This window comes from Calonectris borealis, chromosome 1 (assembly GCF_964195595.1).
Source record: "Calonectris borealis chromosome 1, bCalBor7.hap1.2, whole genome shotgun sequence".
NCBI lineage: Eukaryota > Metazoa > Chordata > Aves > Procellariiformes > Procellariidae > Calonectris > Calonectris borealis.
Window position 1 is genome coordinate 55,911,572 of NC_134312.1, and position 26,936 is coordinate 55,938,507.

At 39.8% G+C, this 26,936-nt stretch overlaps 1 protein-coding gene across 6 annotated transcripts in view; it reads left to right on the forward strand.

The window, feature by feature from the left end:
* Positions 1 to 26,722, forward strand: part of TCF20 (transcription factor 20) — a 65,124-nt gene extending 38,402 nt beyond the window's left edge. For 2 of the 6 annotated variants that reach the window (XM_075153573.1, XM_075153538.1), the window contains exons 3-6: positions 11,180 to 11,273; positions 18,357 to 18,406; positions 21,346 to 21,473; positions 25,415 to 26,722. In XM_075153573.1, the coding sequence (XP_075009674.1) occupies positions 11,180 to 11,273; positions 18,357 to 18,406; positions 21,346 to 21,429 (228 nt within the window). In that variant the 3' untranslated portion in view covers positions 21,430 to 21,473; positions 25,415 to 26,722. Of the gene's footprint in view, positions 1 to 11,179; positions 11,274 to 18,356; positions 18,407 to 18,630; positions 21,323 to 21,345; positions 21,474 to 21,670; positions 21,811 to 25,414 lie in introns of those variants that run through there. The other 4 variants (XR_012674145.1, XM_075153562.1, XM_075153548.1 and 1 more) reach the window with 4 other exon arrangements.
* The last annotated feature ends 214 nt before the right edge of the window (positions 26,723 to 26,936 follow it).

Sequence of the window (26,936 nt, forward strand, 5' to 3'; positions counted from 1 at the left end):
TAATAAAAATGTTTTGTTATGTGTTCATCTGATGTTAGCTTTCTCTTTTCTTGTAGAAAGTTAGAATGCCAAAGATCCTAACTTTAATGTCCCAGTACCATATCTAAATTCATTATTATATTTAATTGTTAAGTGTTTTCTGGGGGAATAACTCTTCAAGTTAAATTTAATTACTAAAATTTCAAGGTTGACACAATGCATAACCAATGCTTTCCAGAAAACCAACAATTCTTTTTAGATGTTAATTTTAGGAAATTGTTTAGGTTAGATTAGAAAAATTCCAATACCCACATTATAAGTACATAAAACTATTTTACGAGGTTTTAATGCAGTCTTAACTCCTATACTTAATTATTCCTCCTTTGAAGTGTCACACATTATCATTGGGGAGAATAAGGATTCTTTAGTGATGCCACATGGTACTATTTCTCTAAGCAGAAATCTGCAGAGGCAGTTCCTGGGCAACAGGAGTTTTGAATAGTAACCAATAAATTCAGTTTTCTGGACAAATAGCTTCAAGGGTAGTGCCAAAAGAAGACTTTTCCATTCTGAGTCTCTGAAGCTGTCTGACAAAGATGACATTACTGCTGACTTACACTTCTGCTTTTGAGCTACAGCCTTCAGAAGATGGAGGCATAAGAAGTGAAAAGAGGGTGTGCCTGTGTAAAATAAATGAAAAACAAAACAAAAATGCCTGTATCCTTCAATTTCTGCCTCAGGTGAAAAAAGATTGAAATTTCTCTTTGATCTTGCACAGTGACTTCTTTCTACTAGTCTATGGCTCATACCAGTCCTTTTTATCTTAGTGTAGATTCATCTAGGTTTATAAAACCTGAAGATGTGGCTTGCAACTAGTTAGATAATATTATTGTCTTTACCACAGTTCAGCAGTGTTCTGAGCCCGAAAGATCTTCATTAGTTTTTTTTCCCCTTGAGATCTGGGGAGAACCACACAGCTCCTTAATCCTTAGACGGAGGAAGTTCTTCCCCCAGGAGAACAACATTAAGTCTATCCTTTAAGGAAACTACTGACGCTACCTCAGCTGCTTTGTAATATCCAGCTGGAATGCCATCCGGCCTTGGACTTCTGCTGCTGTTTATATTTGCTGCCACTTCTAAACTGCCGCTAGCTCATATGAAGTTTTCCGGTGTCATGTGTCTCTGGCAAGCCTACTGACCCTAGATATTTTTGAATAAATTCAGTTTTGAATTCATGAGAAGTAGCTATTACTGTAATGGGCAGTTTAAGCAGCACATACATCATTATGGTTTGTAGGTTTTTCCCTGATGATTATTGAATAGTGAAATAACATATGCCTCTTTAAACCCATTCAGATTTTTGACCAGCAAACATTATTTTACATAGAGCACCTCCTCTTTATCCAAGGTCATTTCATCAATGTGTGTTACTAATTTGTTTAGTTTTCCTCAACTGTGATTGCTTATTTATTGCTGTAGTTCATGAGCTTTTCAATTTTTTTTTTAACACACTGATGTGTTACTGGACAGCTTATCACTAAAGAGAGATGTACTGACTCGCAGGCATTTCTCCTTCCGCAAGCATTGCACCTTTACCTCTGCTCTTGGATTCATTTTACCTGCTGTTGTTTCTCATCTTCGACTGCTTTTCCTGGGTGGTAGCAACAGCCACCAGTGACCTCAGGAATACTTGTGTGCACTTTGCTACTCATTATTATAGCTCTGCTGCCAACTACTGCTACAGAAGCTCCCCCTGCTTCTGGAGGAGCTGTCGTCTTCTCGTCGTTCTCTCTTTGCTATCCTTTTTCTAGAGAGGCAAGTTGTTCATTTTCCAGTAAGATGAGCATTGTACCTTTTTCACCTATCTTTACTTGCAGTGGAATATACTTTGACTGCGCAATAGGAGCGGCTCTTTAGACCTTAATTTAAGAACTGGTATTCTTATTAATGAGTAAACATCCATTTGGAATACTGTTAGAAAAAAATATTCTTCTAAACTATCATTTTCACATACCTACTTCTTTCACATTAATCTGCCAGCTTCCTCTTTTCTTATGCCTCAAACATAAGTTACTCATTATTTTATCTGCCTTCATCCTGCTTCTTTTTCTTCTTTCAGTTTCAAGAACTTATGATCTATTTCCAATCAGTGCATCCTGGCTAATTTTATAATTTCCTAAATGAAATGCCTCACTTTCAAAACCCTGCACATTTACCTTTGTTTTCCTTCACGCATTTCTTCAAAGCCCTTCTTGTCTGGGATTTCTGCTGAACAATTGGATATGCTTAGCCTGCTGCTGTGATGGACTCTGCCCAACGCTGCTGGCTCAGTCTCACCATTCCTATTTCATCCCTTTGCATCCACCAACGCTTTGTTCTGTATTACCGAAGTGTCTTGCACAGTGGGGCTCTGTTTATGGCAAGGGCTTGCACAGATTATTACAAATAATGACAAATGGTTTATTTCTGTGCAATGCTACAAGTCTTTGAGTTGTTGGCGGGGCTGGATTTGTGCTGCACCCTTTTTCCTGCCAGTTTGCGTAGGTATTTAATATCTTGTCAAAATCTTTTCCATTTACAGTTTGCCTTGCTCAAAAGATTTCCTTATTTTTAAGCTTTTACAAAGGTTTTGTTTCTGTTGAATCCACTGCCACTAATAACATAGTGATTGTGTCCTTAATGAACTAAACCTTTTTTTTTCTTTGAGCCTTTCAGTGAATACTAAGCATCATCTCTTTTTTTTCTTTGACTGGAGAAAAACTGGTTCTGTCGTGCAGTTTGCCTCTTGAAAACAAATTCCTTGAATTGAGTTTATTGCATTTTCTTGTTTATATCAGTTTTTTCCTTTTCTATGTCACTCCAGTCATTGATATTCTAAGATATAATACCTTATTCTACGGTATTACAGGGGAGAGCTTTTGGTAATTATTTAATTTATCCAAAAACTCTTCCCTTATGGTGGGCTGTTGTATTATACTGCACTCAGTAGACCTTGTGCTAAATAGAAATTCACCATATATCACCCAATACGGTCGGAAAAGAAATCTAGTACTGGCAGAAAATCCAACTGGAGTAAATGCTCTCTCTTGCTGCCTATGCTGTTCCCACAACTGTATGTCCTCATCACATAATCACTACTTGAAAATTTGAATTTCTTTTTCCTTTCAGACCTTTTTGTAACTAAATTGGTCTTATTGTTGCACGTTTAATTCCCCAAATGAACAGCCAAGATAACATAAACTGTATAGTTTTTTCTGCTAGACTTGCATTACTTTAGCAAATTCAAATCCCTATACTTGTTAAGTGGTTGTCTGAAATGTTTCTCTCATTCAGGGTCGCTCTTTGTCATCAAAGGAAACAACATTTACGCATTTCTTGTCGTCTTGGACTTGGTAGTCTATGTATTATTTTAATATTCCATTTAAAATACAAAATGGCTACAAAGGTGTATACTTAGCCTGCTTAATTTGAAATTAAACATGCTTTTTCATTACCATTTAAAGTTACATTTTTTTTGTCAATTTTGCTAAATCTGTTAGTTAACCATCAGTTTACTCTTGAAGTCTCTAGCCTCTATTCTGGTTCAGTTGTGCTTGGCCCTTGTTTCATTTGTGTTTTTTTTCTCTTTCCATTGTTTGAGAGGCGGGGAGGGTTCATCCTCCTCCATGACTTTCTCAGCTTCCCACCAGTCTCGTCTCCTGGAGTGTGTTCATGCACATTCAAGCCTTTGATCACTCCACCGAGTGAATGAAACACTTAGGCTTGTATGGAGTAGTGAACATGAATTTATCACTTAGATCAAATTTCAACCCTTTTATATAGTGTTACAGTTTAGCTCAGCCTTCCTGTTACGGAGGTAAGACTGAAGAGTCTTGAAAACTCGTAACCTAACAGTATAATTTCTGGGTGCCTACGTTCTTTTTAATAATCATGGGGTTTTTTTGTTCTTCATTATGGAATTTCCCAATCAAATCTCTTGGTCTACAAAAGAACTGCCATTCCAGGCAGGTGGAAAAGTGTGTTTTGTTGTGGTGTCCTGGATCCAGCAGAGACGGCCAGGAGCAGTTATCTTCGGAGATGTGTAGTAAACCAGGCATGTACAGAGTGCGTATTTTCTCCCTCTTCTCAGCAATCACAGCTTTAGAGTAGTCTCTTTCATATCACTGTGTTTAACAGGGAGTGGCATACCTATCCTTGATGAATTTGTCTAATCTGTTTTTGAACTTGCTTATCTTTTGGCCAGTGCAGCATTCTTTGGCGGTAACTTTTATAGTTTAATTATTTGTTATGTGAAAAAAAAGCTGATTTATTTTAAATTTAAACTTATTATTTGCTCTTCCTTCTTGGAAATGACTAAGAATCATTCCCTTACGCACACTGTATTTGTTTTTGTAGATCTCAATCCCCCTTCAGTTACCTTTCTTCCGAAATACTTAGTCTTTTCTCATATGGAAGCTCTTTATGTTCCTAGTTATATCTGTGTCTGTCTGTTTATTTTGTTTCTGATCTGTTGTATTCCTTTATTAATAGGGTGATCAGAACCACACACAACATTAAGATGTCAGGATACTACAAGAGTTACAGATAGACGTAATGAAGATTTGGGTTTCATTATCGATTTCTTTTCCTAGTAACTCCTTACGTTCTGGCTGAGTTTTTTTGCAGTTAAAGGGACTGCATGATGTTTCTGTCCAGGATGACTACTAATACCTTCCCATGAGTAGTAAAAACTAATTTAGAATGTCATCATGTATATGCGTAGGTGAAAATATTTTCCCCATGTGTATTACTTCGCACTTAACATTAATTTTAGTCTCCATTTTATCGTATAGTTATTGAGGATTGTGAGATGTTTTTGCAGCTTTTTACCTTCAGTTTTAGATCTGACTACTTCACAAGTTTTCAATCTTATTGTTCACCTCCCCTTTTTGAGAGACTCTGTAAGTGCAGTTGAATAGCTTAAGTGTCTGCATAGGACCTTAGAAATTTTTGCTGGCAAACCATTCCTTGTCAAAACTAACCATTTATTTCTGTTCTTGTTACTTTCTTTTTTTTCTTCAAGTTGAGGGAAATAGAATGCTCTATTCTTCATTTCAAGGGCTTCTGTTGTACTTTAATCAGTTTTGTATGTATTGAATAGGATTTCCCTTTTTTAAGACATTATTCAGTTCTTGTATTTCTTCTGGGTTTTTTTCCATGCCATCCATTTTGAGCTGCAGCTCCCCTTTGTGCTTCAGCAGCCCGTGCAGCACTGCAGTTCTGACTTTTTACTGTGTTTCCTAATGCAGCTTTATTAGTATAGCATCTTCCAGATCATTGATTTGTCTGTTTGCTGAAATCTTGGAATCTAAATTTGTCCTTAGTTTCTTGACTTGAATACAGCTGCCCAATTTTACTTCATTGACTATTTTCCTTTATTATTACTTGATTTGCTTGCTACAGGAGTATATCATCTTTGGCAAGAGATGCCTTTTAATAATGCAAGTTTAAAGGATTTTTATCTTTTTAATTGCGCGGTTCATTTTTTGGTATTCTGTGCCTGCTTTTTGGAGAACTTAAATTGTTTGACAGGAAATGGAAACTAATAATTCTGTATCCTTCAGTACTGGTGGTTATCTCTAGCCCCAGTCACATAAGCAAATTTTTTCATTAACCAGTATCTGCACATCAGAGTGAGAGTACTGTTTTCCTCTCCTATTCCCTAAAATGTCTGTCCACCCTCTCTTTTTTCATCTCAATCCCTTTTTGCAGCAGTCTTTCAAAATCACTTATTCCTTTCTCCTATAGCAAACAGTACAAATATTTTTTAGTTTTCCTTGTAGCTTGTTGGAAGTCTTTCTGCATTCCGCTTTCCAGGAAAGAGAATGCGGCTGCCTGCTGCTTCTGTTGCCCTTTTGCCTGGATATTAAATCTGAGCTGCTGCCTAGCCTGCCAACTGTTTAATCAGAAATAGTCAGAAGGCCCTCCTTCCTAATATTGCAGCTGACTCTGAAATCCTCATTATCTTACATCTGCATTTGTGCAGTGCAATTATACAGAAGCAATTATTTTCCTAAAAGCTTATAATTTAAACAGATGAAGGAGAGAGTGTGAAAAATGCATATAGCATGTAAAGTGAAGACTTGTACCTGTATAATTAATGCCACATATATTTCTTTTTTTGCTTGCTTTTCTTTTTTAGTAACCTTCAGTTGTTGCTTTCCATTTTATTCAGTTTATGCATTCTTGACACTGATATGCAAGAAGGGAAAAACAAGGAGATAACTAGAAAGCAAAGCAAAGGAAAAGGGAAGAAAACAGAGAGCAAAGGAAAAACTGGTGCTTGGAAGAGAGGAAGTTAGAATGAGGCCTGAGTGTAAGGCGCAGGTGAGCAAACTGAAAGAAGCAACTGATCAGCAAGAAAAGACTCTTTGGATTATAGACAATAGAAAATATGATACAGTTGCATCTGTTGTGAATGTCCTTGTTTAAACTGCTTTGGTAATTGTTCCACAAGAAAGATAGTGGAGGAATCATCTGAAAACACCTTATATTAGTGTCAGGCAAAAGCAATTCATTTCTGCTTCTAAGCAACTGTTCCTGCTGCTGCCCAGAATATGTTGGAAGGGCTACTCTGGCGGCTCCCATCCTCCCACCAGCAAAACCCTGTACCCTCTGGGATTCCGTTTCTCCTAAACAAAGACATTATCTCTGTCAGTGCAGAGCCAAAGGGAAAGGTTAAGGTGTGTGTTTTACTTGAGCAGTTTGGGGCACTTCTTTTCACAAGCCTAAGAGCTTGTGCTTGGTTGAGAGGAGGAGGGTAGATAGAACACGTTTAATATAACACCTATGTGGAGTAGGGTACAAATCTGAGGGAGACTAAAAAAGGTATCCAAAAACCACGTCCCTATTCATTACATTTAGAGCAGTGTGCTGTCAGAAGAGTTTACTCTTGCAGTAATGAAGGAATACAAATTGCAGCGGAAAAAAAACCCTTAAAGCAAAAGAAACATAGCTAGTGGGTGTTTTAGTATTTTGAATGAATCGGAACAGCTCTGCTGCAGCTGTGGTAACTGTCCCCCTACTGTTCACACTTCCAGGTTGGGTGTTACTTCATTTTGGTAGACAGAGAATGATGAGCTGCAGCAAGGAAGAAATGGGCTGCTAATAGCGCAGAGAGGTAGAGACAATGTATCTGGCTTTAATACTATTGATAATTTAGTTCAAGGGATGGAGTGTCTCTTCTAAATGGCACTTTTCAGTCTCTCCAGCCTATTCTAAGTGAGATATATGTGCCTTGTGGCCAGAGATGAATTGTGGAGATAGGACCTCTGAATCAATCTTTGCTGTGTGGTCTTTTTTTTTTCCCCTTCTTTTTTTTCTTTCCTTTTTTTCCTTTTTTAATTTAAGCCAGGAGTTGATTAGATGCCTGGCAATGATTACTATCCATTGGCACCTCCCATTGGGAGCACACTCCAAGTACCAGCCTTCATCTCTTTCAAGCAGGGGAGGTTAAGCAGGCTGCTTACTGAGCAAAAGGAATTTCTCTTCCCATGAGAGCTTGAGTGCTGTTTCCCTGGCTAAGAATGCTATAATTCCTTTACAAGTGACAAGCAGGCTGCTACCATCTGCTGGTGATTGGCTGCAGGATGGTGGAGTTTGGGTGAAAATTTGCTCATGGACCAAAGAGAACGATTAATGGTCATTAAGCCCAATTCACACATTTCTTGTATGAAGTTCTGTGATTTTATTTTGGTTTTAGAATGTTTGCTAGTTGTAGTGTACATATTTTATTTTCTTTTTGTTTTGAAACGTAAATATATAAGGATAAGAGTTCTGACCAAAGCCACAAAAAGTATTACCAGGAACTATGCATCTTTTTAATCTTTTAAGGCACAGCAGTGATGTCTTGCAAAAGAAGACTGAGACCATCCAGAAATTTTCTAATCACTTTGTTCTGTCTTTCTAGAAACACCTGGATATATTTGGAAACCACGTGGCAGTACATGATGATAGTCTCTTTCAAAGATCAAGTGATAGACTCATAAGTTGTTTTAGAACCATACAGCCTTGGAGGGTATCTGCTTTGTTCAGTCACTCTGTGGTGTGTCAAGAAGGAAGAACTCAAAAGAAAAGAGTAGTTATTGTGTATGTGGTTCCCCTAGCTTCCCCTGAAAGAAGCAGATGGTCGGGGGTCCCAGGAGGTAGAAGAAATGGGGCCATTAGACTGTCAGTGGCTTGTGAAAAGCAGAAGCATCTGCCAGAATGGAGACTTGTTCAGCAGCAGGGGAGCCAGCAGCAGCAGATGATCTCTGCCTTGAGCAGTCAATGGTATTGTAGTCCACTGGGGAATTGCTGTTGTGGGCGTAGCTGCAGGTAACCTTGGTAATAATCTAGTTGGTCTGGCAGACTGAAAAAAAGGGAAATGAAGGCTTTATGCTCATGCTCTGGCATCTTAACTACCCACTTTTCCTGTCTAATCAGTCCTAACTACAACCGAATTGAAAGTATTCCATACCCATTCTCAGCTGAGCGCTACAGGCACACTTAAAATTCGTCAAAATGCCTGTCGTGTTTCTGCTGCAAGTTTCAGAATAGCAAGATGAACCACGCTAGATGTGACAAAGAATAAGTTCAAAGACTAAATTAACATTTGGAAAAGTATCAAAATTTTGCTAGGGGTCGTCTTGTTTTCAGTTGTATCACACAGCACACTATTAAGACATGCCTTTTTAGCGTTAAGAAATATTTTACAGCTGCAGTTTAATCTGTGCTGCTCTAGTTCTTATGCTCTTATTGATGGCTCTGTACAGGACACAGTGTTCAGGGAAGAATGACTTCTTCTATTGCAACAGTGTGATGGTACTTCAAAGACGAGATAAAGTGGGGAGGACAGAATGCCTCTGAGGAACAAAACTAGAAATTCATATCTGTGTTCAGAAAGAATAGTCAATTTAGGTTCTGTCCTGTTAGAATAATTAATCTCGGTCAGCCACATCTAAAAGCAAGAATAAAGCATACAGGTAAAGAGCTCTGGTTCAGAACTCCTCAAGCTGCACTTTGTGAATACTTGGCATAGGTGAATCTGGGACTACTGCCAGTACATAATATTCTTCTAGGGTTGACTTCATAGCCAGGAAAAGACATTTTCTATACATGAAATTTGGTTTTACTCCCATGAGGGAGTGAATTACCTTGCAGTTTGGCTAGAGGTCCATACGTTCTGATGTGCATTTAAATATTGGGTTAGATTTTTTTTTCTTTTTTTTTTTTTACCTTTGGAAACTAGCGTTCGTGTTCTGACAGGCAAAAATAAGCTGCTTGGGTGTCTCTTTCTAGGTCTTGGGGACGCTTTCCTTACATCATAAATACTGCAGTAGTTTGTCATGATACACATTTACTGTTTAGAAGATAGACGCGATTTAATAGGGAGTGCCGAAGATCAGGCTCAGAATGCTTTGGCATAACCGAAAGAGAAGGCAGTATTCAAGACTGCAGTTGTAGATGTCATGAGAACTGACGTCTCACAAGCTTTTCTGTTAGTTGCATCTGCTTTGATTTGGAGAGGGCCACCTAGTTTATGGCTGGAGCTAGTTTTGCTTTCATCCTCATTCAGTCATTTAAATACAAACTATAGTCATCTCTACATAGCATAGAATAGTAGGAAGAGCAATGACTGTCACATATTCTTAGTGGTTTTTGAACTATTGTAACCAAAACCCTGTTTACTATGCAGAGCAAGGAACTTCACTGTGGCTGTTATCTTTAGCCACATCTATTCTGCAGACCTCCACTGCCACGTGTATGTTATTCAGGGATGTGAAGAAGTGTGGTCTAGCTGATGTGGCTATCTTGGCATATGAGCCTTCCTGTATGGTAGAAAAACCATGCTTTTGTCCAGTGCCAGGTGCACTGCTGGTTCGAGCACATCTGTTCTGTGTGCTGTACAGGTGTAGTTTGCTGATAGTGCTAATAGAGCACATGTAGTTTGACACTAGCTTTTCCAACAGAAAAAGAGTTTTTAGATCGTGTCATCATCTCTCTATGTGCAGTCAGTGACCAAAGGCAACTTCTTATAGCCTAAACTCAAGGTGAATTTTACCAGTTATATGAGGCCTTATTGTGGTGTTAGTTGTGCTTATCAGCGAAACCAAAATTCCTGTGTTTCTTAAGTATAACTCAAAAGTTATTGGAGATCATCTTTTTCTGTTGGTAGTCTTATTTGCATTTTAATTTTTAAATAGTAGTGGTCTCTTAGCCTTTGGTGGTTTCTGCCATATGTGCCTTGTTTTCTTTTTAGAAGGGAAAAATGTCAACCTGTCAGAACTCGGCTTTCGTCAGAATGTTAGATTAGTTAATGAAAATCACTTATTGTATACATTCAAGAAGTAAGGTTGCTGTCCAAATGAGATGCACGGTAGGCCTACTTCCTTAGGTCATTCCTTAAGTCATTCAGTGTGAAGTAAGTAGGTGAGTGGCTTTCATTCTGCTGCATTCACATCTGTCTGATAATATGGTTAAATACATCATTGACCAGTTGAGATAATAGGATTTAAGAAATGAAAATTGAATGTAGTCATCAGATGAGTCTTACTACTTTGAAAATAAATGTATGAGCATCTTTCTAGTACTGCAGGCATTTCTTTTGGAGATGTGCCATTTCTGTGATGGTGAGGTATTTTACCTTGATGGCATCTTCTCCTGCTCCCAGTAAACCTTTTTTGATCACCTGTGAAAAAATGTTCAGCTTGGCCTTGGCCTGCTTGAACTGCTAGTGATAATGAAAATGATGTAACCAAATTACTTTTATGCTAATGGTATCTTCTAAATCATTCTTTGTCATGCTAATTCTCATTTTAAAGCTCCTGTAGATTCAAAAAAGCTTTTTTCCTCCAATTTTCACACTGATGTCATTGTCAGGTACTGAAATATAGGCCAGTGAAACGGATTTGAGAAGTGTTTTAAGTTCTTTCTGAATGGTTGGTTTGAACATTTGGTATCATTTGCCTGGCTAGCACAGCTGAAAAGTTTGTTGTTTGACAGAGTTTATGTTGTTGCCTATTCAAAAGGCCTTTCTTTGTATGGTGTGGAAAGATACAGTCTAACATTGTGATACTGGAGAAATTTGTCCTGGAATGCAGTTGATAAAATTCCCAGGAAAATACAGATATTTGGAAGGATGTTTGCAGTGTTCATTGCCATTTCTTGGTTTTCCTTTCAGAAATGTTCCCATTGCCAGGAACCAGGAGCCACCTTAGGCTGCTACAACAAAGGCTGCTCCTTCCGATACCATTACCCATGTGCCATCGATGCAGGTAAGAACAAATAACATGCTAACTATATTTCGTGTTTATTCAAAACATATGACATAAATAATTCCAAGGTACTTTACAAATTTATTTCCTCTCAGCTTCTCACCTACTATGAAGATACAATAATATAAATGGTGCGAAATGGCATCAGATAAACAGTGTATAATAACGCGTTGGGATGAGATGGAGCTTGTAATGAAAAAGTATCTACCTGAAAATGCAGAAAAAGCCTGGTTTTGGGGAATGCAGCTACAGTGACTGAAATTTGGCTGCAATATGAGAACTGACCACTCTTCTCTTGCAAAAATTAGAAACCCTTTGTTAAAAGAGTGCAAGTAACCAGAAAGACGTTTCCTCTTTCAGGTTGCACTCCTATGGATAGTCATAGTAAGGATTTCACGTGCTAAGTGTTTGTAGAATCATCAGTACCACTTGCAGCACAACCTTCCTTCTCCCTCCTTAGAAGCATTCCAGTCAGTCTCTTGAGTAGGTCCAGTTTTCATCATTGGACAAGCTAATGGTTTGGATGGTATTATCTCCAGCTATGAGCGGGCTGTTGTGAGTTGGTGTTTTGTGTACAATAGTGAAAGTTTTTCATGGAGATAAACTTTATTCTTGGATAAAAAATCCCAGCTCAGAATGAATAATGTCCCACTATTCCAGTCCTCTGTAACTCACTTCTCCTATCATACAAAACTTAGTCTGTTAACAAGCAGGTAAGGATTCAAGATTACGACTCTTGACTGGCAAATAATTGCAAGCTTCCTGTTTGTTATCCCACTTCCACAGCAGTCCACTCGTTTCACCACCTATTTTATGCTGTTTTTCAAATGTTACAGTATTTGAAGTAGATATGCTCATTTCTGAATGACAGCATTGCACCTCTCACTGTGAAATCCCACCCTATTGGAGCACCACATTTTGTTCTGATAGAAATGTTTTTAATGAAATCAATATTGCAGTGGAATACTACTAGTACCACAGTATAGATGGAGAATCCTTGATTTTACATCAAATAAGGTGGTAAAGAAATATTAGTCAGGTTGCAAAAATCACACACTCAAAAAATTGCCAGAAATAAGGGTGTCCATTTAAGTTTAATTTTGGTCTTTTATGAATGTATCTTATAAGATAGTAATTGCCTTATTACGGACTGACATCTTTTTCCATAAGGCCCTACGTCATCGGTAGGATGAGAGGGTACTCACTCATGAACGTATGCTGTCCTCACTGATTCTGTATTTTATTTACTGCATATGATTCCATCTCGGTTCTGAAAGTGGCACTGTGGAATTTTCTGTTATGTTCATCTTTGTCATGCCTAAGAGTTTCATGAACATTAGCAAACTTTTTGTTTACAGTACACTTGAGAGACAGAATCATCAGATTTGCATTCATATCGTGTTTAGTAATTTGTTTCTAGTTTGTGACCTGCCCTTTTCAATACCATGAAAAAACAAAATAAATTATAGTGAATGTTCCCAATAGTTTGGGGTGCTTAATTTGAATTCTTGTGTTACTAGGTACAGTATGTAGCATTTTCTATGTTCTAAACACAGGTATCAAAATTAAGATATTGTCCTTTTTCTTCAAATATACCTTCCTCATTAACTCTACTCCACTTCAGCAAATGCGGAAGGATCCTCCAGATGACAAATTTACTGAACAATCATAATTGATTCCCAAGAGCAGTTCTGTGTTATGCATGGAAGAGGCAGTGTCCTGTACAAAAACTAGTATATAATCATACTATTTAGTCCATATTGAATGTAATATAATATGTCTACCATATAATATGTAGAAGTGGGCTACGTTAAATTTGGCTTTTCCTCACATTTGTCTTGACTTTGCAACCTTTGAGGTTTTTTTAGAGTAGCTTTTTGTGTTCAAGTTGCAAGGCTATGCTTATTTCATTTGCTTTTAATTTTCTTATGAGACATCACGTTGCCATGCGGCCGTCTGTCAGTGTGCACCATTCCAAGCTAATTTCCCTCCTTAGAGTAATACGGCAGTAATAAATTGCAAGCCACTCAGTGGGCTAGAGCTGCATGGAGATGGAATACTTTGTGAGTTTCACAGACATATTTAAATAATAGCAGAGGAGTTGTATAAATGGTGAATCTCTGGTTCCAGAGATTTGCCTTCACTCCAGAAAGAGTATGATTTATGATTTAGTGAGAACAAAGATTTCTCGTTGTTTCTTTATACATTTTCCTTTCTGTTTCTTCCTCTTCAGTCTGTATGCGTCTGATATGTTCTCCTCTCCAGCTCTTCATACCAGCCACAGGCTTTTTTATCTAGTTGGTCTCAGGTTCCTCTTCTCAAATTTCTTATCCCAGTCTCTTTGTAAGACCCAATTCTCCTTTCTCCTTTCCAACTCTTCCTTTGCCCGGTTTTCTAGCTGTCATTCTGGCTTCCTCCTCTCTGCTCTTACATCACCTCCTCCTCTCCTTTCTTGCTCGTAGCTCTGTTTTTCATCTCTGGGCTTTTTACTCCCGTTTGGTTCTCCTGACTTAGCTCTTTGTCACATTTAACCCTGCTAGTCCCCGTTTGTTCTTGTATATTGCCCTTGATCTTCTTCACCTTTCTGTGCCTTAGTTCTTAGTCTTCTGGCTGAATCAATCCTGATTCAGTCTTAGCTTCCTTCTGCTGGCACTCATCCTTAATTCCCTGCTCCTAACTTCTACTAGCACTAGTCTCCTCATCCTGCTAGCCTCCACTCTTTCTCCAGTTCCAGATTCCCTTTCTCAGTAACCTTTTCATTTCTGCTGCCTTCTGGACCTGTGCTTCCCATTTTGCAGTTTTGAAATGGTCACCTTCTTCCTTCAGGCTTCCTGAGCCTTACAAGTGTTCCCTGACAGCTTCAGTGCTTTTGGTTCTGGTGCCTAAATCTCAGGCCAGAGGATCTTTTGCAAGAAAGACCTGCTACCCCCCAAACAAAAGCATATTTGTTAAATTTTCAAATTATCTAGCTACTAAAATCTAAGAAACTTCTTCTGAGGATGTGCAGATCAAAATCCCTTTCCCTCTTTGCAAAGAGTTACATTTGCTGATTTTGTGATAAGCTGGCAAGGGCATGCCTTAGCTAAAATTCAGGTCCTACTGCACATCAGGATATGTTAGAGTTTTTCAGAGAAAATTTGCTGGGATGTTTAACACGGGCGGAATAACTTTTTCCAAGAAAGAGTTTTAAGGAAATTATTAGACTGCTTTAGCTGAAGTTTTCAACCAAAACAAATAAAAGTGCTTAGCTTGGAGTATACTCTCAGCATTCAAAATTTCAGCCTGATGGTATGACAGTAAAAGACCTTGTTTGCAGTTGGTTTTATCTGTGGGTGTAATCAAGCTGTCTTAATCTATAGCCACTCTTTCAATAAATCTGTATAAAAGAAATAAGCAAGCTATATAGGATATGACTTGATTTTCATTTATGCCCAAGCAGAAAATGTAGGCTTCCTTGAGAAGCAAATAAGCATTCTTTTCTCTTTTCTCAGCCTGCTATCTGCCTATAAACCCTTTTTATTGGTTATGCAGTGCTGCTGTCTTTCCTGTAGTGAATCAGATACAGATATTTCTCAAGTTCCTTGAGCTCTGTGGTAGTTTCATTTGAAGTTGAATGTCCTGCTTTGAAGGATGGTGCCACTTTGCTTTATTGAGGATCTGGGACAGATCCTGAATCCTCAGAAGTTTTTGCTGATGTGTACAAGGGCTCTCAGGCTTTTGGAATATGTGTGACTAGTTTTGTACCCTTAAAAAAAACCAACCAACCAACCAAACAAACAAAAAACAAACAAAAAAACCCCAACAAAACACTCCAAACACAACAAACAAAAACAAAAAACCCAACAAAAAAACTACACACACACAAAAAAAACCCAACCCAAAACAAACACCACCCCACCCCCCCATCCCACCCCCAAAAAAACCCCAACCAACCACCCAAAAAAAACCCAACAACAACAAAAAACCCAGAAAACACTTGCTGGAGTGTTTTTTATGGTATGTCAAGTCATAAACACTTGGTGTTTGACTGAGTTACAGTAACATCCCTAGAAGTGACCATGCTTTAGCTGGGATGAAGTATGCACGTCGTACTCCTAGGCAGTTGCACTGCGAGCATGTTTTTAGCTTTGCATTGGTGTGCGTTAGAAGTTAGTACCCTGTCAAGTATGGTGCCTCATTTGAAAGGCAGTACATTTTTGATAAAGGACTGGAGGGTGAAATATCTCAAAACGGCTTCAGTTACTTGCAGCGCTGAAGGCTGGCCCTGTGGTGTGACCTTGGCTCTGGCTTCTGCACCGATGGTGCAGAATCCCACTCTGATGAGGAGCCAGGTTTTGCACCACTGTTGCTAATTGGCTTCTATGCAAGGCATGTGGCTTCATAAGCTGCCAGTTTGTACATATGGATGCTTTTATATAGCCTAATTCAGCCTTCCTTTAGATCTCCTTTCATCGAAAGTAATCTTTGGCAATATAGGGTGCAAGAGAGCTGAACTCCTTTTAGCCATTTGCATAAAAATCAGGATCAGTAGTGCCACTTAGGTAATTTTTATATGGAAATGACTGTGGTTAACATTGTCTGTGTTTGGCTTGCATCTGTCCAAATTTATGAAGAGCCTCTGATGTCTCAAGATAACTTAGTCCTAGGGATGTCTCCATGGAAACAGGATCTTTGTTTTCTAAAATTTTGTATCCTCTCCCTCTGCTTGTTCCTCCCCACCTGGAGTCAGATCCTGATTGTTGCAGTACACTTGTCCCCACAACGTGTATCATAAGCAGTTCCACATACAAAAGATTTCTGACTGTAAATTAGGAAAAGACTAGCAGCAAAATAAAACGAATTTGCAGAGAACAGAAATCCTGTGTCTTCACAAGTATCGTTAAAGATGAGTAACAAGCAGAACACAGGGTGAGACAAAGTGTGAAGCTTACAGAAGAATAATTGCTTCTATTAAAAATGTTTTAGGTTTTCCCTGACTACTTTTTGGAGAAAAATCTGCACAAACAAGGACGAGTCTCGGTTCTTTTTCCCTTTCTGCCACAACAAACTGATCATAGCTACGTGTCTGGTGACTTCATGATGAATTGTAATCTGTGATATAAAATACTTGGAACTGCTAACTGAAATCCAGGCCAGCTTTGTAATGAGGAACAAGTTTTGCCTTATTGGTATTCAGCTGATTTTCTACAGTGAGCTGATGAAATTTTTCATAGTTGTCCCTTAAGAGAAACAAAAAAATTGCTATTAATTGGATCTGCTATTAGTATTTGCAACAGAAATGCCAACCTTAGAAAGAAATTGAGCTCAATGTGCAGATCAAGCATGAGGTACAATGTTTCTGACAGTTCTTCCTGATCCTTGTACGATCTTCCTTTGTGATGTACTAGCTAGAGAAGTGCATTCATTACCGATGTTGGGTTTCCAAGAAGGAAGAAAACTCCATCCTGTACTAACATACTGTGTATGTTTTTGATGATTGCTCTGTATATTTTTGATGATTGCTGTATTATGCAGTGATAATTCATGCTGTACTCTAAATGTACAATTCCTGCCCTTATATGAGACAACATTTTATTTATTTTCTGTTATTTGCTAGTACTGCATTTGAAATTGTTATCTGTGGCAGAATTAAGGGTTTTACTCCCCTTTGCTAAAATCTCTCAAGTAACTTAGCCTATTGCATGCTGTTTCCCTTTGATTCAGGCCAGAGGCATTCATGTTGAAACATAAGCGTTTCATAGCAGAGGGATGCTCTGCCAAAGCTTGGGTGTCTAGAAAGCTTTTCCCTCAAGCTTTAGTTGCAGTCTCCTGCTGTCTGCTAAACTCTTCCAGCAGATTGAAACAGCAGGTAGCGCTGGTTATGCTACATACTTAAGAGCGTTTTAAATTAGCACATTTTATTTACCATTGTGCTGCTTTACTTGCTAGCTATTTGGGGAGGTTGGAGCAGACAGGAGGTCATAAGCACTTTGCTGAATTCTCATGGCGTCGGTCACTCTGAGGTGGTGACGGTGCTCCGTCAGCCTGCCTTCGGTGCATGAGGCAATTGGAAAGAACAATGTCAGAAGTTTGGGCAGGTTGAGAGGTGGCCCTGCAGTTCAGGGTGCCCAGGGGACGCAGCTGAATTGCTTTGGGAGAGTGTTGCTTTTTCACTTGGCTGTGAGGGTGAAATGCAGGGTATCTGGAAGGCACCGGTGGAGGGCAGAGAGCTGGCCGGTGGTACTCCTGGTGTGGGCATAGCACGGAAGTTCCAGGAGCTGCTGACTCTGCATCCCTTAGAGGCATCTTCTGGGGGGGGAGGGTGAGAGGGGACCAACACCTACGCTGGCAGTGCCCCTAAAGATATGCTCTTCAGATGACACTATTGCTTAATTTCTTCCTAAATAAGCAGTTCAATGTAGGTGCCCCACTTTCTGTAATAGGTTTGAATCATTAATTAAACTATTTCTTAGATCATAGAAGCTTCATATATACGAATCATGGAAGCAGATCCAAGAGCAGCGTTGAGTGACCTGACTACCAGATATAGTGTCAAAGTGTAAATTGATCACCAGGATTTGGGATTGCAAATAAACTGTCACATACACCCATACCTAGAGACACACACCCCTTCTCCCCCTGATGCTGGCAGGGCCTTGGGGTAAGGATGAAAGGCAGCGATTTTCTTATTAAGTATAAAGCAGGGATTGTCTGTTCAGATTGGATGAATGCGTCCATCTTCCTTGTGCTGTAGCAAGGAAGGCTGGAATAGCTGAAGGGGGTTGGGATATAGGATTTGTAGACTTGCTGTTGTGATTCTTACTGTATACAGAGGATAGAGTATACAGGAGTCTCTCTATGCAGGAGACTGGGGACGCTTGGACTTGGCTTGGTAATCCAGGCAACATTGTCACTTGGGGTGTTCAGTAATTTTATTTGCTAAAACTTTGGGGGTGGAAAGGATGAACCTGCTAATAAGATAGTATTCCTGTAAGAGATCTTTGAATGAAAAATATATACCTGTGAGGCAAGATTAACACATGTGATGTATAATTCAAGTTACTTTTTATTAAAAAAGTAATAAATTGCTGTCTTCTCCTCTAGATTGTTTACTAAACGAAGAGAATTTCTCAGTGAGGTGCCCCAAGCACAAGGTAAGAATCCTCTCCTGGATGAGACCTGTTTTTTGCTGCCCTCTTCTGGTATCTAAATTTGGATCAGTAATTTTATACTGGATAACATCTCTAGTCAGAGATGCTTTTAGATCTTCTGTGATGTGTGCCTGTGGTATATTCTGGGGGCAAACGTCGACTTGAGAAGAATACAGAGAGTTTAAGAAGATAAAGTAAGTTTTTGCCCTATCTGTTCAGTTCTTCAGATCCTTGATGACCCTTTAGAAAGCCCAGCTTCATTTCCTGTCTTCTGTGATGGAATCAGTACATTGTTCACTGTTTCTGTTTGAGTGCTACATTGAAACTGACGCTGGTTTTTTCTCCTTGGATTTACTGAGGGTGCAAGAAGGAACTAAAATGGCTCATGGAAAAGTTTCGACCAGTTTTTCGAAACTACATCATGAACCAATGCAGTGGTGAACCTGAAACACCTTGTTCTAGTTTAGCTTTCAATAAATCTGTTTAGTTGTTCTGTAGATCTTTGACTCTTCAGAAGACCCATCATTGTTTCCTGGTTTTGGGGATGGATTCAGCATGCTGCTTCTGCCTAGGATTTGGGCATCCTTAACTGAATGTCCCTGGAGCCTGCAAACACAGTGGTGCTAAGAGCTGGCTTGCTATTGCTCTGTCCATATGGAAAGAGGAGACAAGGCAGACAGTACATACTCTTGTACGTATAAGCGATGTGATACAGTGCTGGGAATACCCCTCCCAGCCCGTAAGGGAAGATACATCTCTGGGAGGCTGTGGATACTAGTCCACCAGTTTTAAACGCTCAGAAGTGTCCAGAAAAATGGCTATTCTTGTGGCCAGTTGAATACAACAGGAATTGTGCAAGAGTGTGAATGGCATATGCTGGAAAGTAAATGATAATGGGGAAGAATTGTGCTGCTTTCTAGCAGGGATTAGTCTCCATTTAGTCCTTGTCTGCAAATCTCTTCTCTGCCTAGAATTAGACTGACATCTGGTGGTCTTTTGTCTTCACAGATTATCTTTAATCTGTCTTTTGTAAACATACAAGAATTAGTCTCATGTTTCTTTCTGGATGTTCTACCACAATATGATGTATTTATACACACGTATTTTAAATGCGCTGCAAGATTCTGGGGGCATTCAGGCTGTTACCCAGAACTGGCCTACTTTTCATCATAAAAAAGAAAATAAATTATTCTGCACAATTGTGGAATAATGTTGAAAATGTACAGCAAGCTTATATTGATGCGTTAATGTTACATGAACCTGCAGATCTTGCCAAACGAAAACGATGAGCTCCCCTTACTGTGAAATGCAACTACCCAAGTGCCACCCTCTACCCAACTTTGGATACTTGTCTAAAGAGAATAGGAAGGTTACGTCTCTGAAGGCTGTTTTATTTTTGCTGCCCATTGCCTGAAGTATTACAGGGAAACAAAGCTTTTCATAGCTGGCTTGAATCACTGCTGCTATATGTGAGTACTTGCAGTGATGGTGCTCAAACTGTGAAAGGCAACAACCATTTTATAGAATCCAGCCTCCCAGAGAAGATACTGAGCAGGCACATTAGTTTCTAAAGTAAACTTGGGGGGCGGGAGGGGGAAAACTGCCAATTAAGTTGATAAAGGTACTTCATGAGGCAATAAAATTTTGAATTTTATTCAAAACTATCCCACTGCAGATCATTTTCTGTGTTGTGTGGAAAATGGAAATCCAACACCAGCAGCCTTTCTTTGACACTGAAGTTTGTTGACTTTTGCTTAGTAAAGACATGAACATTTGTTTGAAGTCAAGCAAAGTTTTCTTTGCTTGGCTGTGACTCTGCCCTTGCCCTGTGGTTCACTGATCACTACTGGTTTGTTCCAAATCCTTCTGCAGGGCAGAATATAGGATCACCCTGCTCCTTCCATTGTAGTGGCTGGAAAGGGGAGTTCCAGCCAGTTGCGAGGCAGGAACAGGAAGGTTGAAAATCATTGCTCTAGAATGTCTGGAGAGCAAATTGCATCAATTTTTTGCATGATATGAACACGAGCAATTGAGAGGAAGAAAGGCTTTAGATTAGACCATTTAAAACTATGCTTTTAGGTAACACCAGTTTAACATTAGTAGCTAATTAGTAGCTGTCTAATACCTCATTCTTCTGTTCTGTAGTTAATGGGTGGAAGAACTAACTTTAGAAATCTGCTAACACTGAGTAAGTCCCCCAGTATAGTGCCTCTTATCCTTTTTCAGTCCATGCCTCACATCGGTAAATATACCTCATCATAATAAGTGGCTCCTGGAGAGCAAAGGTGCTTCTTGCCTCATTAACTGCGCTTGACACTTCAGGCATAAGCAAGCTAAGTCCAGAGGGACTGGTCCTGCCTTTCCCTGTGCTCCCCAGTGAGCTTTCCCATTTCCTTCTGTCAGCATTGATGCTTCAACCATCCATGTCCTGAATGTGCTACTTTTGCAAAATAGCAGCTTTTATCACAGGGAAAACGCTGCCTGAAAACTAATCATCTTTTGAAGGGTTAGCTTCCTCTCGCAAATGCAACTAGCTGTGTCTGCATCGCAGCAAGTGCTGTTGCAACAGAACTGATGAGGATGCTGAGGTGCTGAGGATATAAAGGGGATGGGATACCTCACCTTTTGGTGGCACTGCAGTCTTAGATTGTCTTAAGCCATCTGTAGGGCAATTTTAAGTGATGTTTCTCAGCTTGTTCTACCTTTTTGTGTTAAATTCTGTGTTTCTTAAAATTAACCAGGCTTTCATATCGCAAACTCTTTACTTTTGCGGAATTGCCTGCTTTTGTCACAGGGAAAACTGTCTGAAAAATCTATGTCTGGTTCCAATACTGACTTCTCTTTCTCTCTCTCGCTTTCTGTATGTTCACTTCCCCTACCCCTGTCTTCCTTTTCTCCCTCATTTTCTTTTTCCTCCTCCTTTTGGCTTGCTGGTTCGTCAGCCCCTCCTTCCTTGCTCTCTTCCCTCCTTGCAGAACAAGATGGTGAAAGGCAGCCTCAGCACAGAGCAGTCGGAGCGGGGGTGAGGGGGGAAGTGTACTCCTGGGAATGGAAATAAAAGCAAGCACAGGTGAGTTGGGGAGAGTTTCCAGTTTCCACCTCCTTTCTTCCGTGGCTCCTTACCTCCAGTGCCTTCTGCATTTCTATGAGAAGTCAAGGTGCTCTGGTGTATATTCAGAAAATTTGTAATAACTCTTTCTTTTTTTTTTTTTTTCCTGATACCATTCTGTTCAGGCTAGTGACTTCACTTTTTTTGCATTTCCGCAGCAGTCCCTTCTGTTTGCCTCTGAGAGGCAAAGCTTGTTAGCTGTTACAACTGCCTGATTACTCTCCCAGCTAAACCAGTGGCAGAAATCTCCTTTCATATTGCCATGATCATGTCCATAAGGATCTGAAAGTTTTTTTCTGTAAGTCTCAGAGTAGTTAATAGTAAGCTTCTATATAAATAAATAAATAAATAAATTCATCAAAGTCTCTTAAATTTTGTATGTAAGGAAGAATTAATAATACTGATGAGTTCAAGATTATTGTAATCTTGATTCCCTTTTTTCTGGAAATGTAAATACAGGTATAAGTAAATTAATCATTTCAGGAGCCGATTATATTCCTTTCAGACCAGCATTTCCCTCTATTTTGCAAACAGACATGGGTGATAGAAGGTGGAACTATACCCACAAGTGGCCACAATTTCATAAGTTTGTAATGTTTACTCTGGTCCCGCACCTCCCCTCGCTTTGGATCCAGGGTGGGCTGCAGTTGCGATAAGTCAGCAGTGCTGTGGAAAGCAGCAGTTGTGCTCCCGCGCTGCTCTTCCTTCCTGCCTCTTCCTTTGTCTAGTCCCAGCATTCATACAGCTATGTGCGAATGTGGTGGGGAATTCAGTTTGTCTGAAACTATGCTTTGTCCTGTTAGTATCCGAGTTGGGTCATTTTCCTGATCTGGTTCACTCTGTGGCAGGGCAAAAATCCTGGCACAAGGAGGGACTAGCACAGAGGTGGGAGTTAGCACCCAGGGAGTGGGATGAGGTTGGGATTTCTTAGTTCATTTCCACCAAGTGCATTGCCATTTGGGCACAAACAGGGAGGTCTAAAGGAAATAAGTGTTTGGTTTCAAATTAATACATATTGGCACCCTTTCCCATAAACTGCAGCCCAAGAAGGTCTCTTGCCTTCATTTCACTGCTCCGTTGCATTTCTTACTAGCTAGTTGCTTCTCTTTCTTGCAATCATGCAGGTGAAGTTGCTCTTTCATGTCTGTTCTCTGAGCTGATTATAACAATCCCCTCACTGCAGTTCCCTTGCTTCCCAGGCACCTCCCTTACCTTAAAATCTTACCTGTTTCTTGAGTTACGTAATTGTGAAGTGCTTTTAATGGTGTTTTCTGTGAAGGATGAGGGATTAATCAGAGAATTCTGTTTTTTAGTGCAGTAGCAGAAGACAGGTAGTGTTTCATATAAATACTTTGTATATTGACTGCTGACTTGGTTTAGCTCTGCTGTGTTCTGTGATTTTTCATTTTTAACAGCATTCTTTCTTGGCTTTGGAGTGTTGTTAAAACGGTTACCATGCAAACAGTATTTAAAGTTCATTATTTGAGTAACTTTTTCCTTCCATGGTAAAGGTCATTGGGATTCTTTTAAGCTTTTCTCTTTTCCTTAAAGTCTAAAAGGCAATATAATTCATAATGTTAAAACAGGATGATAGTCTCACGGACAGTGTGTCTGTTACAACTGTTTAACACTAGAGAAGTCTTCTCAGTGATGTTTTTTTGGGCCATTTCTTTAAAGTGCTCGTGAACATTACTGTGTCCCAGAGACCTTTACACAGCTTTGTTTCCTGTATCATTGTCCAGTGCTAACTCTTTTTTTATATATCATAGGAATGTATTGGCATAAGACCTTACAGGCTTTGGAATCTGCACCATGTTCACTATGTCCTCTAGACATCTCTCTAAGGCATTACTGCTTTCCAAATCCACTTCTGCCTCAAGTAGTTCTTATCTGAAGGTCCTATTTAGCCGCCTCCTTTTGTTGCTGTCTTAAAGATAAAGTTCTCCAACCTGCCCTTGAATCCCAAAATAAAAACCATGCAAATCTAAAAGATCCGATTATTTAAATTTTTTTTTTTTTTTAAATTGCTGCATTACTGTGGTAACTAAAGAAGTTTAGAGGAATTCTGTAGCAGTGCTGGTAGTACAGGAGCTGCCCTTCTGCCGGCCTTAGCATAAGATAGAATGAGCACTCAGCTGTTAGATTATTGGGCTGTTTTAGTTCTGGTTCACTCCTAGGCCCAGCAAGTTAAGAAAAATCCTGCGTGTTGGATAACATCCAGGCGAGTCAGTGTATTCTGTCTTTGTTGCTTCTCTCTCCCTGAGCCAGTTGCCTCTAGAACATTTGGATCAAATCCAGATCTGGAGAGTGACTGTGAGAGTGAGTCTGGTGCTCTGGATCTTGTCCAGGAACGGGGAAGGACTCTCTCTCTGCGGTGAGCCTGTTTCCTCCCTGAGGCAGTGCCTAATGCTCTGGACCGATTCCAGGCATGGGCAAGCTGCAGTTGTACAGGAGCCAGAGACAGCAACACGGCCTTGATACTCCTTCAGCGAGGGCTCACAGTTGCACAGTAATGAATACCACAAAGGTCAGCTGCTTGAACCCTCTAGGAACCTCCCTCCTTTCCTCTTTAGCTGTAGCTCCATGGCTTACCCTTCTGTTTTTCATACGTACTCACCCGATTCGTTCTTCGCTCTTAGCCTGGCATCCCTGTATGAGGGGATATTTGCAGCCAAGAGGTAGGCTTGCTGGGATGTAATCTAATTGGTGTGCTGATAATCAGAACAGCATTGACTTCTGTATCACACTTACTTAGGGTTCCTGGAGTTTAATTGCCAGCTATGAATGAACATGGGTGTTGCTTTGTTCCCAGGCACACCTCTCATGCTGTAAACTGCTTTCCATATGCGTCGCTGATGTTGCAAGCTTTTTTCCTTTTCCCAAGCTTACTAGCTGGTGGGAAGGGTTTTATCTAAGTTATAGGGTTAACCTTACTAAATAAACAAATTGCTTCTGGGCTCACTTGTGTTATGGGAGAAGGGAAGAAAGGAATATATTATTTCAAGCTTTGCTTTCTCAGCTGTGCAGATTAAGAATGAGAACTGTGGCTTAGAGAAATGAAATTTTAACTTTGTCTGCCGTTTCTCTTTTGAACTGAGCCTCCACCAACTTAGCAAACTCCTGAAGTTAATTTTCTCGCCTCAGAGAATTTCTGGACAGGGAGAATGAGCGTGCCAAGCTCATTTGTCTTGAAAGACATCACAAGCTTAGTCCTTCCATGTCACTGCTACCATAGTCTGGCAATTAGAATAAAAAAGCAACAGGAAGAAATATTACCCAACCTCCAATTAGTTTAACTGCAGCTTCACCTTTAGCTTGTGAAATCTAGCCATTTCCCAAATTTGGTTCCTGCAGCTGAACTCGTGTAACTTTGATACCAGTTTTACTATCTGCTGTATATTCACTGAAAACTACTGTGGGATGGTAGCGTGGTGACCTGTATGAAAATGCTTGGGTCCAGTTCCTGAGGGGCAGTGTGGCATCCCAGAAGCTGTCATCGCATTTGAATGTGCTTGGCCCCTCTGTTTCCAGTTTTCATAGTCAAGATGAGGAGCGAACGTGAGGCAAAGAGGCCTCCTTTCCAGCTGCTGGAGGTAGCTCTTCTGTGAGAGTGCCGTGCTGTTGTCGTGGCACAGATCGTCCTGTCATCCTGGACCTCCTCCGTAGCTAGGCTTATTTCGTTTTCTGCTGGTTGTTAAACTAATACTTTTTATCACGTGGATTTGCTTTTATGAACTACTCACCGTTGTGCTTCCATCTGTTTTTAGTCCACAGAACTAAAGAGCTCTTGGTGTCACTGCTGTGGTAGGCTACTGAGTGGGTTTTTCTGAAGCCTGGGGGGGCGTGTTGGCAGACGGAGGGAAGGAACCATTCTAATATTACCGTTTCACTTTGTTTTTCAGGTTAGGCTGTTGAGATAAAAAGCGGTGGACATTCGTGACTGAATGGAATCTCTCCCACTGTGCAGCCATGCCCCCTCTCGACGTGCCTGCCAATGCCAGCACTTCCTTCATAAATTCTTACATCACACTCAAGACTGATGACATCACAGAATCTGACCAAGGAGTCTGAACCAGCTGTTTCCATGGACACAATCTCCATAGTGACAGTGGGAAGGGGAGGGGGAAAAAGGAAACAGGTGGGGGGAATTAAAGAGGGAGGGATAAATATATATATATATAAAGATCTATTTTTTAGTCTTGAAAGACTTTGTTTTAAATGAAAGGTGCGCTATATCCCTTTTGATGCTTTTCATTAAAATTAACAAAAACCCATATAAATTAAAAAAGAAAACTGTAGCTAAAGTAAATATTAAATCCAAAATCAAAGCAAGGCTCGTGGAGCCTAAAATTTTGTGGGAAAGAATAGTAGAACAGGGAGTACTCCAAACAGGACTTGTCTCCCTTCCTCTTGCTTTCTTTCTCACAACATCCAAGGAAGTTCAATTTTAAAAGGCAAATAAAATCATGATAAATTGTTTGTAGGGTGTGGGAGGAAGGCTTGGATGGTTGCAGGTGATGGGGTGTCAGTACTTGTGAATGTGGGGTAGGGAGGTTATCATTTTTGAGAAACACTATATATTAATAGTGGAAGCGTGAAAAACATCTGAAGACTCTTAGGTTATGAGACTTATGAAGTAAGAGGTGGCTGCTGCTTGCTAGATCCCGTACACCTTGTTCGTGTGGGAACATCTGTACCACGTAGGGGAAAGGAGTATCTGTCCTTTGCAGCAACAACATGACAACATGCACCCCCAGATCATTCCAAGAAGCTGCCTTCAGTTTTGAAGGCAGGTGAGAGGAAGATATGGTTTACCTGCCAGATTGGGGAACTGGAAAGGAAGTCTGAATGTTAGTGGAGTCAGTGTATCTTCAAACTGGTCAGGAAAATCCACTTGGCCCTTTTTATTTTATGTTTTGCTTTTCCTAAGGAAGGAAGAGGGAATGTCAGTGTAACAGCCTACACTATATGGTTATTTGGGGTGGGGTTTTTTTGTAAATTATGTAATTTTAAAACATTTGGGTTTAAGGAACAACAACAACAACAAAAAAAAAATCATAATTTTTTCTTGTTAAGGCCTTAAGAAAGGGGTTAGTGCATCTTTCAGGGGTCACTCTGCCATGGGAATAAAATAGCTGTTTCACAAACAGTTTTATATAAAAAAAGCTTAAAAAAACCAAAAAAACTAATAAACTTCATTTTAACCTTGTCTCCTTTTGTTTTGTGCGAACTTGATTTGTTTAAAAGGACAGAGAGACAGTACTATCTGCTGCTTTTTGGTTTCTTTGCCTTCATCAGTTCTGCCTTCAGTGATGACCTTCTGAACTGGCCCAGCAAGAGGAAGACCACAAAAGCTTTTAAAAATTAAAGCCTAGAATTCGTTTGATGTTCAGAGTTAACGAGCCAATGACTGGATGAATTTTC